This window comes from Hyperolius riggenbachi, chromosome 5 (genome assembly GCF_040937935.1).
Source record: "Hyperolius riggenbachi isolate aHypRig1 chromosome 5, aHypRig1.pri, whole genome shotgun sequence".
Taxonomy (NCBI): domain Eukaryota; kingdom Metazoa; phylum Chordata; class Amphibia; order Anura; family Hyperoliidae; genus Hyperolius; species Hyperolius riggenbachi.
Genome location: NC_090650.1, coordinates 297,551,759 through 297,570,298, shown reverse-complemented (window position 1 = coordinate 297,570,298; position 18,540 = coordinate 297,551,759). Strand labels below are relative to the sequence as shown.

General features: G+C 42.9%; 1 protein-coding gene across 1 annotated transcript in view; it reads right to left on the bottom strand.

Annotated features, from left to right (window-relative positions):
- Window positions 1–8,820: 8,820 nt before the first annotated feature.
- DSEL (dermatan sulfate epimerase like) overlaps window positions 8,821–18,540 on the bottom strand; it is a 32,115-nt gene continuing 22,395 nt past the window's right edge. Inside the window, exon 2 of the mRNA XM_068237089.1 lies at window positions 8,821–13,119. Coding sequence (XP_068093190.1) covers window positions 8,959–12,573 — 3,615 coding nt within the window. The 5' untranslated portion in view covers window positions 12,574–13,119 and the 3' untranslated portion in view covers window positions 8,821–8,958. The remainder of the gene's footprint in view (window positions 13,120–18,540) is intronic.

Below are 18,540 nucleotides of genomic sequence, written 5' to 3'. Positions count from 1 at the left end.
CACTGCGTGCGGCTAGCTGCGCGTACAGCACTTTACAGTTTGAAAATCGCCCCACCAGGGGCTGAGATCTCCCCGTGCGCCCGAGCTTAGCTCGGGCTTACCGCCAGGGAGGTTAAAGAGACACTGAAGCGAAAAAAAATATATGATATAATGAATTGGTTGTGTACTATGATTAATTTACTAGAAGAGTAGCAGCAAAGAAAATATTCTCATATTTTTATTTTCAGGTATACAGTGTTTTTTCTAACATTGCATCATTCTCTAATATGTGCAGATTACACAACACTCAGCATTCAAAATGATTCTTTTAGAGCAGTTTGTGAACTAATGACCTCTTCTCTGGCAGAGAAAAAGACATTTGTTTACTTACAGTTGAGATAATAAAAGTCAGAAGACAGCCCTCTCCACGACTTTGAAAGTCGTAGAGATGAATGGCTTTTTGTATAGAGATAACAACTGGAGTTTCTTAACTCTTCCTGTACTGGAAAGAATTAGACTGATGTATCTGATCTTAATGTTTTATTTCTTAGCTGTACTACACATACAAATCATAATATCATAATTTTTTTTTCGCTTCAGTGTCTCTTTAAAGTCTTTCCAGCTTGCATGAGGATATTTGCAGTATATATTTTCTGTGATCAGGAATAGGGGTGCATTATTCTGTTTACTAGGTTCTCGTAGTTACAGAATACCCAACTAGCTCATGGTAAACCTTATTGGAGTGTGTAAGGGGCTACAAAAAGACCAAAAAGCCCTCTTACTAAAATGTTATGCAAAACAAAAGTTTGCCTTCTTAAAACAGAAGGTATTTGTGATAATTCAGGTTGGAGTGAGCATATGAGGTTTCCCACAATGCATCACTGCCAAATATGCAAATCACCCCTTGTTGTCCCTGTAAACTAACCACACCTCCAGAACCAATGGAATGTAATATGTCAGCTTGTTAATTGTAGAGCCACAATAATCCAACATGCCTACAGACTGTTTCAGATTGGTTGATACTCATCAGTGCATGGATTAATGTAGCTCTATGGAGTAGGTCTTGAAGCACCCAGAGTTACAGAGTATCCAGCAAGCTCATGGTGAATCAGAACGCATTGGAGTGAGTAAGGGCCTACAATGGTCTTTTGTAGCCCCTTACATACTGACCAGTCTTACATAGTGACGAGTCTTGTTGTCTGTCTTTGTGGGCATAAGAACATAATGTGGTGTAAAGCTATCATGCACATTTTGGTTTCCTCTGTAGTACCTTAACAATGGTCATACAAGAAGTACCTTGTGGCTTATGCGGACGCATGTGGAGGTGTTCAAGCTGTAATACCGTAACTTGACTTGCAGCACTGGCACTTTGTAGTTAACTATCATGCATATATGCACATTTTTGCTTCCACTTTGTGCTGCCCTCTTGTTAACTACCTTTCTGAGACAAGCTTTAAGGGCTTGTTTCCACAGTTGCGACGCGATTTCGGCCGCATTCCGACGCTTGTAAAAACGCATGCGGATGAGTTTCCGCATGCGTTTTTATCCGCGATTTCGCATGCGATTTCGCATGGCAGGGTGCCATGCGAAATAAACCATGACACTGCCAGGGCTAAATAAAATTGAAAAAGGTGCGAAATCGCACGCGAAATCGCGGGTAAAAACGCATGTAACAAACGCATGCGTTTTTACTATTAAATACATTAGCGGCGATTCGCACAGATTCCCGACGCAGGCGAAATCGTTGGCTCTTTTGTGCGTTTTTTTCACGCTGAAAAAAACGCACCTCAACAACGCTACAGTGGAAACAGGCCCATCCACTTGCATTACATGTGCGGATCTGCATGCGTTGGACGCATGCAGATTCGCGATAGTGGAAACGAGCCCTTACAGTTTGGGTAGTATGTGAGAAAGGGCTCTTTACAAATGTTCTGTTTGTTGTAATGATTACCAGTTAAACGCTGCAGGCTCCTGCATCTGTTCACTATACGGGTGATTTTTGTTTCATTTCATATGGGGGTTATTGGTGGTGGAAAGGGAAGCCTCAGGAGCCTCTGCATTTCTTACCCTCAGCCTATATGCGAGTCAATCATTTTTTCCTAGTTTCTGAGGTAAATGTTGGGGGGGGGGTCGGTTTATATGCGAGTATATACAGTACTCAATTTGCGTGAAGAAGAAGAGTGGGAAAGGTCACTTAATTGGAACCCTATGGAGGGCTAGATAAATTAATGACATATTAGGAAGGTACAGGGGGTGGACAAAAATAAAAGGACATACAGGAAGAATAGGATTTTCTGCTACAATACTGGCCAAAAAAAAGGTAATCTCTCAACAAGCAGTAGCAATAGGAGCATGTGGGTGTGGCCAAATGATTGGTTCTAAGATCACTGGGAAGTATCTAACTGCTGCAACAACTAGCTTTATACTGATCGATGCAGTGCAAAGCTATGGGATAAGTCAGTTGTGGTGCTGTTGCTCCTAAGAAAGAAAGGAAGGAAAAAAACAAAAACAAAAAAAAAAACCAGGGACGGTGGGGACTATGTTGGTTCTTTATTCAATCAATATATTGATTAAAACATTTTATTGAAAATGTCCTAAAACATTTAATTACCATGTGAGATTTTTGGAGGTAAGCCACCTCTTTAGGGCTGGTTCACACGGGCGTCTGCTGAGCTTTTGCTTGGCATTGCGTTCAAACGCCAGCGTTTAAAAGCTAGCTTTTGAAAAGCGTTCAAGGCTAGCAGTTCTGGTCTCTGCTATGGTTTCCTCGCGTTTACTGCCTCTGAAAGCAGCATGTTGCTTTTGAGACTAGACGCAACGCTGGGATCTACTGCCAGGCTTTCATGAAAGCCTGCAAAAGCCAGCTCTAAACGCTCCCATTCACTTGCATGGGATGGCAGTAGATCCCAAAAAACGCTGCGTCTGAAACGCTGCGTTAAACGCCACAAAAACGCCCATCTGAACCAGCCCTTAGTTTTTAAAGAGAACCCGAGGTGTGTTTAAAGAATGTTATCTGCATACAGAGGCTGTATCTGCCTATACAGCCCAGCCTCTGTTGCTATCCCAAACCCCACTAAGGTCCCCCTGCACTCTGCAATCCCTTATAAATCACAGCCGTGCTGTGAGGCTGTGTTTACATCTGTAGTGTCAGTCTCAGCTGCTCCCCCGCCTCCTGCATAGCTCCGGTCCCTGCCCCCGTCCCTTCCCTCCAATCAGTAGGGAGGGAAGGGATGCATGCGGGGACTGGAGTTCTGCAGGAGGCGGGGAGAGCAGCAGACTGACACTATAGAGATAAACACAGCCAGCTCTGACAAACTGTTTGTCAGCAGCGTGGCTGTGATTTATGAGGGATTGCAGAGTGCAGGGGGACCTTAGAGGGGTTTGGGATAGCAACAGAGGCTGGGCTGTATAGGCAGATCCAGCCTCTGTATGCAGATAATATTCTTCAAACTCACCTCGGGTTGTCTTTAAAGTGTACCCGAGGTGACATGTGACATGATGAGATAAACATGTGTATGTACAGTACTAAACATATTAATAACCAGGGAGTTTTACTTGTTTTATTTTGCTGCCTGAAATAGTTAATTTTTAAGGCTGGAAATGACAGCTTCTTTCTTGTCAGGAGCTTGTCAGGAATATAGTAAACATCACTGATAAGCAAATTACAAACATAAAAGTTTTTTGTAACAAAATACATTTTCTACATATTTCTGAGAGCAGATGGAGAGAAAAAGGGTCAATATAGTTCATGTATTTTCATTTAGGGACACTTAATAGACTGCAACTGAGCAGAGACAACAAAACATTCAATCAACTTTCTAAATGTTTAAATATAAAATAAATTCCTGGGATGTCTTAAAAAGTCATTTTTAGGAGTAGGAGGATAGTAGAAAAAGCAGTCGGCACCATCCAATAAAGTATAAATGCTCTTTTATTCTTCAATGTCCATATCAGCCATAATCGCAACGTTTCGGAGTGACAACACCTCCTTTGTCAAGCTAAGCTGAATGTCAGCTTAGCTTGACAAAGGAGGTGTTGTCACTCCGAAACGTTGCGATTATGGCTGATATGGACATTGAAGAATAAAAGAGCATTTATACTTTATTGGATGGTGCCGACTGCTTTTTCTACTACTGGATATCTGACCTAGGAGTGCTGCCAGGTCCCAGTCACGGCACATCATTCGCTTATTGGAGGAGTGGTGCTTCACTACCCACTTACACTTATAGGAGTAGGAGGATAAAATATAATTGTTTATCTCATCAGTTTATTTTCACCTCGGGTTCACTTTAACACCCTTGGGCGCCTCTCACTCCCATTGTGCTAATTTTAATAGATTTTCCCTAGATTTGAGGATTCTAACAAATTTAATGTCAGTTTTATTGAAAAATAAATAACAATGTATGGCCAGCTAAAGATAAAGTGGCAATACAGAGCAATGGCTTACATTAAAAGGGAATAGGAATACAGCTAAAATATAAAAGAGCTAGGAAAAAAAAAAAAAAAGCTAAAGCCTGAAATGAGTGCATGAGAAGATGGGGGGGGGGGGGGGGGGCTACACTTTGTGCTGTGCTAATTGAGGGAGGCACAGAATAACTCAATTTTTAATTATCACAACAACTGAAAAAAATTTAATGGAACCAGATGTGAGAGTTCTACGAAAGCAGCCCTATGTATTTCCTTTTAAACAATACCGGACTATCCTGCTATCTCTTTCTGGCATCAGTGGTGTCTGAATCTGAGTCTGAAACAAGCACGCAACTTATCCACTCAGAAGCATTGAATCTGCATACTTGTTCAGGGTCTATGGCTAAAACTATTAGGGGCAGAGGATCAGCGGCATAGCCGGGTAATTTGCATTGCTTAAAAGTAAATAAATGTCTGCTTCCATATCCCTCTCACTTCAGGTGTGCTTCAACTACACCCTCTGCTACTTAACTGACGAGATCAATATTCCAGAAATGTCGGATTTGATTTCAATTAGTGTTCTTGTAATTTTTTGAGCAGGTTTTATGTAGCTGTATGTAGCGTGAAAATAAACCAGTTTAATGAAGCTGAAACAGCATAGTAATGTCAAAACATTGTCAGCCACACATTCCTGTAATAACAAGAGTGAGATACACCATACACAGGGATAAGCATATGACCTTTATGCTATCATTAAATCCGAGTGATAACAACTTTATAGCTATATAAAGGTATATAGGTTTTTTTTTTTTTTTGCAACTAAACAGAGAACTTAAACTCAATAAACAGGTAATGTTTAATGTGTAATAGAATGGCCATAGTAATGTCTTGTTTATAGACCTGTTTGTGTCTGAGAATTGAAGCTTTTATGGGTTTATCAAGGAAGGTAGGGCGTGTGAGAAACATTTTTAGTGCTTACCCCTGTCCACTCTGAGTTTTTTCCTAAAGGGAGTCGTTTCTGCTCTTTTTTTTTTAACCGGAAATGCACTCTCCCTCCCATTTTAACATGGAACATAACATAGTAACATGGTATATCTTATGGTATATCTTATTTTAAAGAACACATAACGTTTAATTTAATACCTTATTTGGACAGTTTGGCGTCTTCTATTGGCTGGTATCAGAGAAGTAAGCCAAGGTATGGTAAATTTAACAGCAATTTACTGGGTGTAATCCTGGCTTGCGTGAGCAAGTTTTGCAATAGGTAGTTTTATGCCTGCCACCCAGTGTCTTCATATCACTACACACGATGCAATCTTTGATATTTCAATTGGGAATTAGAGCAATGAAATGCTCCTCCACATCCATTGCATAGGATGCCATTGATCCTCTATGCAACGTTGCAAGAAATCTGCAACGAAAAATGCAAGGAAACAATGCAATGCATTGGTCACTTCCTGGTAGCGCTGATCGCGCACTTCCAGTTTCAGCCAGGGGAGTACTAACGGCGTGGGCATGTAGTCTACATGCTGGGGCACACTAGAGGGGGGAGAGAGAGAGAGAGAGAGAGAGATCGGGCATTGTTAGGGGACCGATGTGCCTGCAAACCGCCACTACGAATGCAACGGGAAATTAGCAATGTCCCACTATGCAGGATATACGAGTGGAAAGGGACTTACGAGGCGGGAAAAAAAAAGTAAAGTACCTGAAGCAAATTTGAATGCACGGAGGACGCGATCCACACCCTCCGTCCAGTTCCGCTGGGTCCCCGCTGCTTAATCTCCCCAAGGTCCGCTCCCGACCCTACATTCCGGGTCGGGCTGTCATGCCTCCTGTAAAATGGCCGGTAGCCGCGGCTGCACAGCTCTAGAGACAGCCTGTAGCATGGATCGGGAGGGGAGGCCCTAGAGCTGCACTCATGGCAACCTGAGTCAGCCATTTTACAGGAGGCATGACAGCCCGACCCGGGCTGTGGGGTCGGGATGTAATATTCTAGGGCAGTGATCTGCAAACTTGGCTTTTCAACTACAAGTCCCACAATGCATTGCAGGAGTCTGAGAGCCACAGTTATGCATTGTGAGACTTGTAATTCCTTAACAGATGGAGAGCCAAGTCTGCAGATCACTGTTCTAGGGCAGTGTATTTATGTCCATATAGTGCCAAAAGCACCCAGCTTTGAAACTGCCCAAAGTGTGTAGTAATAAATGGCATCCAACTCACCTTCTCACAACTTCAACATACTATTGACTCTTATCTTACGATGGAAAAACCTTTGAGAATAAGCCTACATCGGTGAATCTTTAAAAGGAATCTTAACTGAAAAAAAAGAAAAGGTTTCACTTACCTGGGGCTTTGCCCAGACCGCAGCAGCCGTCCTGTGCCAGCAGCGTGAAAAACTGATCCTCCATTGCATTTTGATTCTGCTGAATGATAAGTCAGTGGTCCATTGCGCCTGTGAACACATACGAGGATGTGTGCAGGGGCAGTGGACTGCTGCCTTTTCAGTCAGCAGAATCTAAATGTAGATGGGGGGGACAGAGGATCGGTTTGTCACGCTATGGGTATGGGACAGGTGTGGGGGGCTGTTCAAAGTCCCAGGTAAGTGAAACTTACTTATTTTATTAGTTAAGGATTTCTGTTTTGACTGCTATCTGGCTGCTAGGGCCTAGATTTCAATACACCAATGCCGCACGTTCTTGCCGGTTTCGTCGCTCGCGATCTAGCCGCTGCAGCTCACACACTCTAACATCTCTGTAATGGCAGAGCCCTGTAAGCAGGGCTTTCATTGGCTCCTGACCCTGTCTATCAACGTAAGCAGCTCTCATTGGCTTACATTGATAGGCAGGGTCAGGAGCCAATGAAAGCCGCTCCTGACCGGCTCACAGGAATTCTGCCGTCACAGAGACGGCAGAGTAGACGGCTGAGGTTTCCAATGTGCGGTGGAGACGGCGATTGTGGCAGGCATGTGCGGCAATTCGTCGTTATTCCGCCGTTTCTTGTACCAGCGGTCTCTGGTCCTTAAGAGGGCAGAGACCACTGGTACTTAAGTATGATACTGCCATTAATTGGGCCCTGATAACTCTTAAAAAGTCTGAATTTGACCCTCTTCAGAAATTATTTTCTTATCCTCAAAAGTGATTGTCATAGTTACTCAAATAACTTCTAGACCACTGGTTGTTCTATGTACTGTTTAATCTCTGTATCCCATAGAAGATTCTAAATTAAACCACTTACTCCCCTTCTTTCTAGGCTGCCGAAGGTTTCTAGACGGACAAATTCATAGAGATGATAATTATCTAGTACAATGCTTGCTATTCTTTTCACATTACAGTGTAATGTGAGTACCTGTGTTTCCTCCTATTATCTTCCTGTTTGTTTATCCCCTCACTACAGGTGCACATTCCTTATTAAGGATGATATGGGATTGTTCGTCATATAAGCTATTATTAATAAATAAGCCATTTAGTTATTTCTTACACGGTTTAAGACATTCATATCTCTGTTCCTAATACAACCCATTTAAATGCTGTGTTTTAGTGCAAACCCAAGGAACAATTGTTTTTGTTTTATGCTTTTTGCATAGGTTTAGTTTTTATTTGGTAATAAAAATAAATGGAATGCAGATTTTCTTAAATTTAGTCATGGAAATGCTGGAAAATGTAGTCCATTATTTTTCCTTTTTTTGGATTTCACATGTTGCCACTTGACCCACTAAGATAGCAGGAAAGTTAGACAGCTGTAGAGTGGCAAGCACATTTGGGGCCATTAAACAGATACCTACCACTTTACTTTATTCATAGTCACTTATCTTTATTTAAAATTAGAATTTTTTTTTTCAAGTGTTTAGCTGGGCTTCAAAGAGAACCTAAACTAAATGCAGAAGAAAGTGTCATTTACCTTGGGCTTCTGCCAGCCTCCTGCAAACATCCTGAGCCCGCACCAGTCCTCAAAAATCCTCCAGTCCCCTGCCACTGCTCAGTTTCGCTTCTGCCGACTCGGGCCACTGCATTTGCGCGGCCCTGACCACGCCCGTCGGTGAGAGCGCCCTATTCAGGTGTGCAGTACAAGGTTTTCTCTTACTGCGCAGGACTCTCCTCACCGACAGGAGTGTGAACGGGGATGCATATGGCCAGAGCCACGCAGGCACAGTGGCCCACCCACTGATCAGTAGGAAGAAGCAAAACTGAGCCATGCCGGGGGATCGGAGGATCGTTGAGGACTGGCGCGGGCACAGGGCGGCTGCAGGGTACTTATGGAAGCCCCAGGTAAATGAAACTTTCTCCCTGCATCTGGTTTAGGTTCCCTTTAAAGAAAAAAAAAAAGTGTTTAGTTCCCCAGAGACCAAATCAAAAGGAAAATGGTTAAGAACACAAAATTAATAAATCTGTTTCATGTATTACTATAGAATGTACCTAAAGAAAAAAAAACAGAACATTATACAAGAATAAACCTTTATTGATAAAGCATATTAAGCTAGTGCAAATGATGGCTGACCTGCAGCACACAAAGGCTACAGCTCAGAAAATCCTCATCGACAATGATGATTTTTGGCTTAGCCTGCATTACAGTGGCTCAACCTCTAAATCTTTCATATCCAAGTTTATCCATTTGTGTCCAACATATCTCCTCAATCAGTTCAATTTCTTCCTGCATCATATGAAGTTTCCACACGTCTATGTTAGAAGGCGAGATGTCACCTTCATGCGGAAGGTAGAATAAGTTAGTGGAACTGGCAAACATTATTTGGTTTAAACTGGCAGGTGAAAGTGGAATGCCAAAAAAGTTATGTATTCTTTCAGTAGTCTGCTGGGGTAAGTTTATAAGATCCTCAAATCTAATCAAAAGAGAATTTTGAGCAGGCAAATCCACATTTATTCTAATTGCTGCCGCCATATTAGCCAACCATAGATGGGAGAGTTTAGAAACGGCATGGGACTTGGTGCTGGAAATTTCTTCTTTTAGGGAATCATATTCATATGCATAGCCAGAACTTGAGCTACATTTTTGCTTTTCTTCCTCCTGGAACATCGAAGCCATACGATGGTGAATGTTTCTTAAAGTATACAGAGAGGGATTACTTTTATATAATAATGAATATATCCATGCACGTGGGTCTCGAACAATAAATAATGCCCTAAGCTGAGGACCAGCAATCTTGAAAATGAATGGAAGCTTTAAAGTCCAGCTTCCGCTACTTAAGCCAAGCACGGGTTGAGCTTTGGGAAACAGAGATAGATGATTGCGCATCTGTCTAATGGAATCTGCATCTCTATCGTACATTTCTTTAAGTCTAGATTTTTGCTCAGAAAGAGAGTCTTTCCTTTTTGATCTTTTTCTTCTCTCTTTGCTAATGGAGGGGTGGTGAAAAAGCTTGATTGTATTGGGTTGCTGTAAATCAATGTTCTGTAAGTGGAGTTTTGTATTTTGAAGCAAAGACTGAAGCCAGCCTTGAATTAGTTGAAAATGTCCATCTTCTACATCAGCACTAGTCCATTCACATGCATCTGCAAAGGTATCAATTCTGTATTCTGCATCAGGAATGTCAATATAAGCTGTTGGAACCTTAATGTAAACAAAGTCTGTACTGTTATAAAAGAGCTCTTTAAAGATTTCAGCCCCTGAACCTGGTAATGATGTAATAACTACAATGGGCAAATTAGAATCCATTTCAGATTTAAGGTTTTCTGTATCTTTTGCCTCATTGTTCCACCTTGAGCAAATGGGCTGAGTACATGTTGACCACACATCTAGCAATTCGAAAAACCACAGTGTTATGATCAGAACCATGATCCAACGCATCAACTTACCAAAAGGAATGTAGAATCTCCATTGAAATGCTAAAATTCCCAAGCCAACACACAGCATTAAACCTATTATCAAGCTGACCTTAAGTCCAAAGTCAAATACATTTACATTCATTGATTTACTTTGTACAATCTCAGTGTTTAAACCAAACCGAACTATTTTATATGGATTTTCTAATTTTGCATACCCCCCAAAGCCAAGAAAATTAAATCTAACTTGAAGATCTGTATAGTCCGTTATCATGGATACCTCATTTTCTGTATTATTAACTTTTAGAGACAATTTAACACCATATTTACCATTCTCTAAGAATTTTAAATCTGAAACATTAACATATGGTCCATGAAATACATATGCAATTCTGGAAACTTTCCGATTGAGTGGAAAGGTAACATTTATAAATTGAGTCCAACGCTTTTTGAACTCAGCTTTTTGTTCTTGTTCTTGTATTTTAGCCACAGGGGTATTACCATTCTGATCTATCCAAAACATTTTGTAATGAGCATCCCAAATGTCCATCATAGCACCATTGAATTTGTTTAGAAATTTAGAGGGAACATATTTAAAATCTATATCTAAATTATGGAAAAAGGCACTAACTAAAGAGAGTGGAGAGTCTTCATACTTCTCAATATGGTCAAGAACAAGTAGAGTCTGATGATTTAGAAGTAACAAGCAACGGTAAACACTTTTTAATTTCATGGAAGACGAATATGCAGCTACCGATTCTCCACTTATGAACACTGCTTCCCCTTGCTGACTGGCTGTTATAATTTCGCCTGCCGCATCTCCAGTTGCATTTTCTGTCCATTTCAGCCATTGTGAGCATTCACCAAGTTGTCCTTCCCAAGGCTGATTGCATTGACTTGTAGGTGATGGAGCAAAAACTAACACATTATTTAAGTGACCAAACTTTGGACCATAGAGAGCCTCTGAAACAAAAACTTGTCCATTTGGAGCAAAGGTGAAAGAATTCTGATCTGGATGTTCATGCCCAGGATTAAAACTTCTCCAACCAGCTACCCAGGAATAAGGTTCATAGTGAACAATATCATAAACCGCTCGACCACCAAGCTTTCCAGATTTAAAAGATAGAAATGTGTTAGTCTGAGCGTAAGGCAAGCCAGCCCCGTAAGTTACCACACCCCAGTTGGGAAACACATGCAGTTTTGGTATACCATGACCTAATGGAGGGTGTGATGGAAGTTCGGGGTTGTACCACAAATATTCAGTATACAATGTGCTCCATCTTTGCGCAGCTGACTGTGTCATTGGGCCATCTTTAGGTCTGTGCTTTCTAATCTGACCAGCTAACCAGTTGCCAGCCCCATTCTTCAAGATGAATGTATCCAAAAATATTAACTGGCTTTCTGGACCATAGAACCAATTATAATTAGAGTCTGCTATTCCAACAGTTCTCTGGTAACCAGGTAGTAAAGTAGAATAATAAAACCAATAGTGCATTTTCAGCCAGTAATTTTCAAAATGATTAATACCAAAATGTCTTTTTGCTAAGAAAACATACTGTGTAATTGATTTTGCTGTGTAACTTCCATACGCAACTCCCTCATCGAGAGAGCCATCTACTACGTGATTAAGCAGGAACATGTTTTTTTCCAACATATCAACCGCAATTTGCTTCCACAAATTTACATGATTTGATTGATGCTCTTCCATAACCAATGCGCCAGTGAGCAGTGCAAGCATATTGGTGGTTTGGTGGTTGTGGAGGAATTGTTTACCCCATGGGCGGATTTTGGAACAGTCATACATTTCACTAGTTACTGTCTCAATTTTTTTCAAATATTTTGTTCTTCTATCACGGTCTAGCGACTGATATAAAAAGTCAAAGGCAGTGGCAAAACCAGTTAAAGAATGTGCAACTGGAACTTCATCCCCAGGGGCATTTTTGACAAGCCAGTCATCGTACTTAGCCATTCTGTCCATATACTCCAACACAAAGCTGAATGCAGGTTTGTCATCTGGAGATAGAAGGCAATAGAGTGCCAAGGGTGGCAAATTATTCCCATAAATCTCATTCCATTTAGCTGCAAAATCAGTATGTTTTTTAGGAGGCAAGTAGAAAGATGGATTAGCCATCATATCGCTAACAGCATTTCTAATTGCTCTAAATAAATGCAAATGGGTGGTATGGGACTTTTGTCTCAGTCCTGGAACATCTGCACTATCAAAGTAGATCCGTGGATGAGCAGGACTGCTCATCTGCTTGATGCTGGCAGTAACGGACAGTCTCTTATAAAGGGCAACATCAGCTTTGAGTGTCATCCAGTTATCAGTATAATTGGTACAATATATATCAGCAGGGGACAGAAACACAAAAATAATTGCCAAAACATAGTGTCCTACTGCATTTGGGGCCATGATCCATTAGGCTGAAAAATCAATAACACATTTCTTTCATTTTTCAACTATTGCCTTAGAAATCCGGAATACAATTGAATTTGACACATCTCTTGAAATTGATAGCCGTTAACTTATTTGCGTAGGGTGTGCTCTAATTGACAAGTTCCTTCATATATAACAATCAAGCCTGCAAGATAAGGAGACTAAGTATTTGGTTTCTGTGAAATCCGTAAATGTTTGCTCTGATTTCTAAATGTTGCAGTCTTCAAGATGAACCCTTATGTATACTTGTTATCTCATTGTTGAGCTCTTCCTCAAGATCTGGCTGGTCCTTTCTGAAGTTCAACTCCTTGCCAAATACTGGAAATTAAAAATTTTCTTCCCCACAAACTAGAATTTCGTTATTCTAATTTACAGAAACTGAAGGGATGGGTTTGTTCTTAAACCATATCTTCTTGGCTGTGGTTCCTTAGCTTATGCAGTGGCAGACCAGGCGATTTTGCACCTTCTGTCTTTTCCGTCATTTAAGGCAATTTCCCACCTCCTGCTTACTGTAAGAAATATCTGCAAAGAAGAAAAAAAACAAACAAATTCAGTAAAAAAACAAAACAAAAAATAAATAAATAAACTGTGCAAAGATAATATTAAAATACACATATCCAAATTCTATGAACTAATTCCCATAAACAAATTCCATGGACTAAATCCCAAATGACACCAATAAATTATTATTTAAGTATTTATATAGCGCCAACATCTTTTGCAGCACACTCCAGGATACAGAGGCACTGGGTGCCAGCCTAGGTGGGGGTTGACAGGTGCAGGCAGGCAGGTGGGGAGAGACAGCGAGAGCTAGCAGCTATGCGTCCGAAAGGACGCATTCTCTGCTATGTGGGTGGGGGGCTTCGGAGATCTTCAATCAACTTAATAGAAGATCGCAACATAAGAGGATACAGTTTGTTGGTTCATTTACCGTGGATATTGGCGTGGAAAAACTTTTTTAAAAAAGGTACAGGTAAGCATTTATGGTTAATTTAAAATAATAAAATACTTTTCTCGTGGTTGTGTTTTTACTTCATTTAACCCTTTGTGGAAATGGGTTAGGGGTACTTTGTATCCCTATACTCATTTCTCCTGGGAGGAGGGTGGGCATCTGGGGTCCCCTTCTTAAAGGGGACTCCCAGATGCCACCATGAACCCCCCCCCCCCCCCCAGAGTGTCGTCGCCCCCACCTCCTCCTGGGGCACTGGAGGAGGGGGAAGAGCCCCTTGTCCATGGATTGGACATGGGCTCGGGGGGGAAGGCTTGGCCACCCCTCCCCCCCGGAGCCCCCCCATACCATGGACCATGCGGGCTGGTGTAGCTCAGGGTGCGAAGCCCCAGTCGGCCGGGGCTCCGCATTCTGGCTATCCCAGCCTGCATGGGGGACAAGGGGTTATAGAGGCTTGGGAGGGGGGACCCTATAATATTTTATTTTTTTTTACCACTTAATGACCACGGTTAGCCGATCGGCGGACCTAGGTGTTCAGTGGTTTTACATGGAAACGGCCGCTCTTTCGAGCAGCTTTTCAGCCGCCAATCGCGGCTCGCAGGTGAAATGTAAACACACGGGGTAGAAATCCCTGCTATATACATCATACGGCGCTCCTCTGATTGGCCGGGGATTGCTGGCAGCTGATAGGCTGAAGCCTATTAGAGGCGGTGCAGGACGGATCTCCGTCCTGCGCCGCCCAGGGGAAAGAGGAGAGGGAGGGAAGGGGAAGGAGGCGGAAAAATCACTGCAGAGGGGGGCTTTGAGGAGCCAACCGCCCACCTCCCACCCCCCCCCCCCCTGATTGCAAATAGCCGGCGGTGATCAGAGCCCCCCGGCAGGACATGCCCCAGCGGGGAAAAAAGGAGGGGGGGGGGGGGGGGGGGGGGGAGTCTGGTCGCCCTGGCTGTCTGCTGATCTGTGCTGTGGGCTGGAGAGCCCACGCTGCACAGATCAGCGCAAACAAGCCCGGACTTACGAGGCCACAAGTATGAAAAAAGTTAAATACCATTTCATAATCCAGATCCATGGAGGACGCCATCTGCACCCTCCCGTTAATTCCGCCATGGCACCCGCAGTAATAATGGCCCCGGTCGGGTCCCAACCCCTCCAAACGGGTCGGGTTCTTATTCCCCCCTCAATATGGCCGCCAGATTGCCGCGGCTGCGCAGTCCGCATAGACGTAATTGCGGCTGCACAGCTCTAGGGCTTCCTCCCGATGCGTCCGATGTATGCGTGCATATTGATGACGTGGCAGGAGGAGGGCCTAGTGCTGCTCGCGAGCCGAAAAAGTGTGGGCACCCCTGCCCTAGGCTATGACCTCTTTGGCCTAGGGGCCCAAAACTCACCAGTCATGATCCCACTAAGAGTCCCTACAATGCTAGAAAATTTGCCACTGCTGAGCCATCACCCTTTGAAAAGATTTGAGATTTTTGAAAGTGAAATAGGGAGCCTAATGAAAGCCTATGGCAGAATTCAGCACCCCTATAATTCTGGTTGGTTATCATCATCACCCGCCGACTTTAGCAGTTAATAGCAAAGGCCCCTTACATCCTAGCAACACCAAATTTGCAGGATATGTTAAAAAGATAGCAGGAAACAATATTTAACTGACTTCCGAGGCCACAAAAATGTGAAAAAAGCTAAATACCTTTTCATATTCCAGATCCATGGAGGATGCCATCCGCACCCTCCCGTGCATTCCCCCATGGCTCCCGCAGTAATACCGGCCCCCGTCGGGCCCCGACCCCTCCAAACGGGTCAGGTTCTCATTCCCCCCTCAATATGGCCGCCACAGATTGCCGCTGCTGTGCAGTCTGCATAGGCGCGATTGCGGCTGCGCAGCTCTAGGCCCACCTCCCGCCGCGTCATCAATATGCGTGCATACATCGGATGCATCGGAAAGGAGGTCCTAGAGCTGTGCAGCCGCAATCGCGTCTATGCAAACTGCGCAACCGCGGCAATCTGTTGCGGCCATATTGAGGGGGGAATGAGTTGAGAACCCGACCCGTTCAGAGGGGTCGGGACTCGACCGGGGCCGTTATTAGTGCAGGAGCCATGGGGGAATAAACGGGAGGGTGCGGATGGCGTCCTCAATGGATCTGGATTATGAAAAGGTATTTAACTTTTTTTTCACATTTGTGGCCTCGGAAGTCCTTTAAAAAAAATGTTTATTATTTTTTTTATTATTATTATGTGCTGTGTGTGCAAAATCTGAAAAAAAAAATGGCGTGGGGGTTCCCCCTACCGAGCCTCTGGGTTCCGGGGGGGGGGGAGGGGGTGTTAAGCGTTCCCCTCCCCCCCCCCCGGAGCCCTTGTCCAATCTATGAACAAGGGGCTCTTCCCCACCTCCGGTGCCCCAGGAGGAGGTGGGGGGGCGACGACTCCCTGGGGGGGGGGGGGGGGGGTTTGGTTCATGGTGGCATCTGGGAGTCCCCTTTAGAAGGGGACCCCAGATGCCCACCCCCCTCCCAGGAGAAATGAGTATAGGGATACAAAGTACCCCTTACCCATTTCCACAAAGGGTTAAATGAAATAAAAAACACAACCACGAGAAAAGTATTTTATTATTCTAAATTAACCATAAATACTTACCTCTTCCTTTAAAAAAAAGTTTTCCCACGCCAATATCCACGGTAAACGATCCAACGAACTGTATCCTCTTATGTTGCGATCTTCAATTAAGTTGATTGAAGATCTCCGACGTCTCCCACATAGAGAATGCGTCCTTTCGGACGCATAGCCGCCGGCTCCTGCTGTCTCTCCCCACCTGTCACCCTCACCTAGCCTGGCACCCATGGGTGCACCGGGTGCCAGGCTAGGTGAGGGTGACAGGTGCAGGCAGGTGGGGAGAGACAGCAGCGGAGCCGGCAGCTTCACGTCCTGCTCAGGATGCATTCTCTGCTATACTAAAGGTTTATGAATCATCCGGTTCTTTTTAATGAATCAGTTCTTTTTTTTATGAATCGGCTCATTTTACTTAACTTTAAAATTGATTTTCTCAAAAAGTATAAGGTCTTTTTGAAAAAAAAAATTCTTCTTGTTCCCACTATTCCACTTAACATTCCCAACAATTTTGGTGTTTTTACTATGTAAGGGGGCTTTTCTATTAACCGCTAAAGTCGGCGCCATTAAAGTCTATGGGCGAACCGAACTTTTTGGAAAAAAGGTTCCCGGTTCTCTGCGAAGGCGAACCACCTGAAGTTCGCCTGGAACCGTTCGCTACATCTCTAGCAATAAGAGGTTCAAACTATGCCAGCGCGATCAACAGCTAAAGTTAAGACTTGCTCCTCTCTCTATTTGTGCCGATTTCAGCTTGCTGATTAAACATTTATTTTGATTCCACATCAGTTTCAGTCCAGTTGCCAGTTCACAAGCTATAGCAGCAGTGACGTGGCCATTTTAGCCAAGTTCTTTCAAATTCTTGTACTTCTTTCCAATTACAGAATAAAAACACACTGAAATCCTAAAATGCCAGGTGCCATATTAAAGATATTTCTTTAGACAGTATACCTTGCAGGAGTTAAACCAGCATTCGTATGGCTCGCAGAGTTGTAAAATATTTTCCCAGTACTGGGAAGGAATGACAGCCTGATTCTCTGGAGGGCTCTGCATATGCTACAGTTGAATTGCTACCAGCTCATTGCACAGGAATGTTACTATACCATAAAGCCAAACATATGGTCTCACTTGTGTGTACATTAATACAGCAATGAAGATTAATTTACCAGCAACATTGGTAGTGTAGAGTGCTTGCTATGCACTATAAACAATGAGCAATGTCTTTACTGTAATTACACATTGAGCAATGTCTTTACTGTAAGCCGGCCACTGTTCCTTACTTGATTTTAAGTTCTTTTTAAAATGAACATTTAATATATACCGTAAGAAAGCCTTTGCATTAAAGCAGCAGGGGCAGCCATACTATTAAACCCCCCCCCCCCCCCCCCCAAAAAAAAAAAAGAAAGCATAAAAAAAAAAAAAAAAAAAAAAAAAAAAAATTGTTCTACTTACATATGTATTGCACTGTCCAACTTTTGTCTTATATAGTAAATAAAGAGAATTCTGTTCCTGGCATTTTCCATCTTGATTCTTTCTGACTGATGTCATTTCCTCCCTAACTTTTGTTTTCCTCCTAGAAACTGCACTGTTATAGCTATCTTGGTTTGTAAACACAGCATAGATCAGATTTCAGCAGCTTACTGAACTGCCCTCAGCCAATCAGTGCGGAGCAGGGATGTGGGAGGGGTGATGACAAGCGTCCCTCTGGTTGGCAATAGCAAAAATAGAGCCAGGCTGACTTAGATTTATTACAGGTCAAAAATTTCTGAATAGATTGGAGTGTTTGCAATGCAGGGTAAAGTTCCAGGCTGCATAATGAACACAGAGCAGTGGGTAAATGGAATTTGATTTTGTGGCTGACAGTCCCTCTTTAAGGTGATAATGTAGTGCTGAATAAATTTCCTTTGAAGTCCTACAGTGTTCTGGTCATACACCTTACAAAGCACAAGACCTATTTTACTAAAATCTTGGAAAGCAGCAATCCCAGTTAATCTGCAGGGATGGAGGGGAAAAGGAACCTGACTTAAAAACGGATCCGAGATGAAAAACAAGTAATATATATATAATATATATATTTCTTATCCAAAGTTTAGTGGCTGGCTGCAAACAGCTTCAATAGAAGCTGATGATTTCTTCCTGTTATACAATGACAGCAGCCATGTTTGTAAACAGCATACTTATCTGCATTTTCAGCACTTAGGCTGTGAAAAAACCTAATCCCCCCTCCTCCTCCCCTCTGTCATCTCTGGCTAGTAATACCTCCCCCTCCTCCTGCCCAGACTGAGCTCCCATAAGCCCTTGCTACTGTCTGAAAATTCCAAGGCTCTCTGAAAATCTGTGGGCGAGGCTTGTTTAGTTTATAGGGAATTAGAATATTAAAAACAAAAAACGTA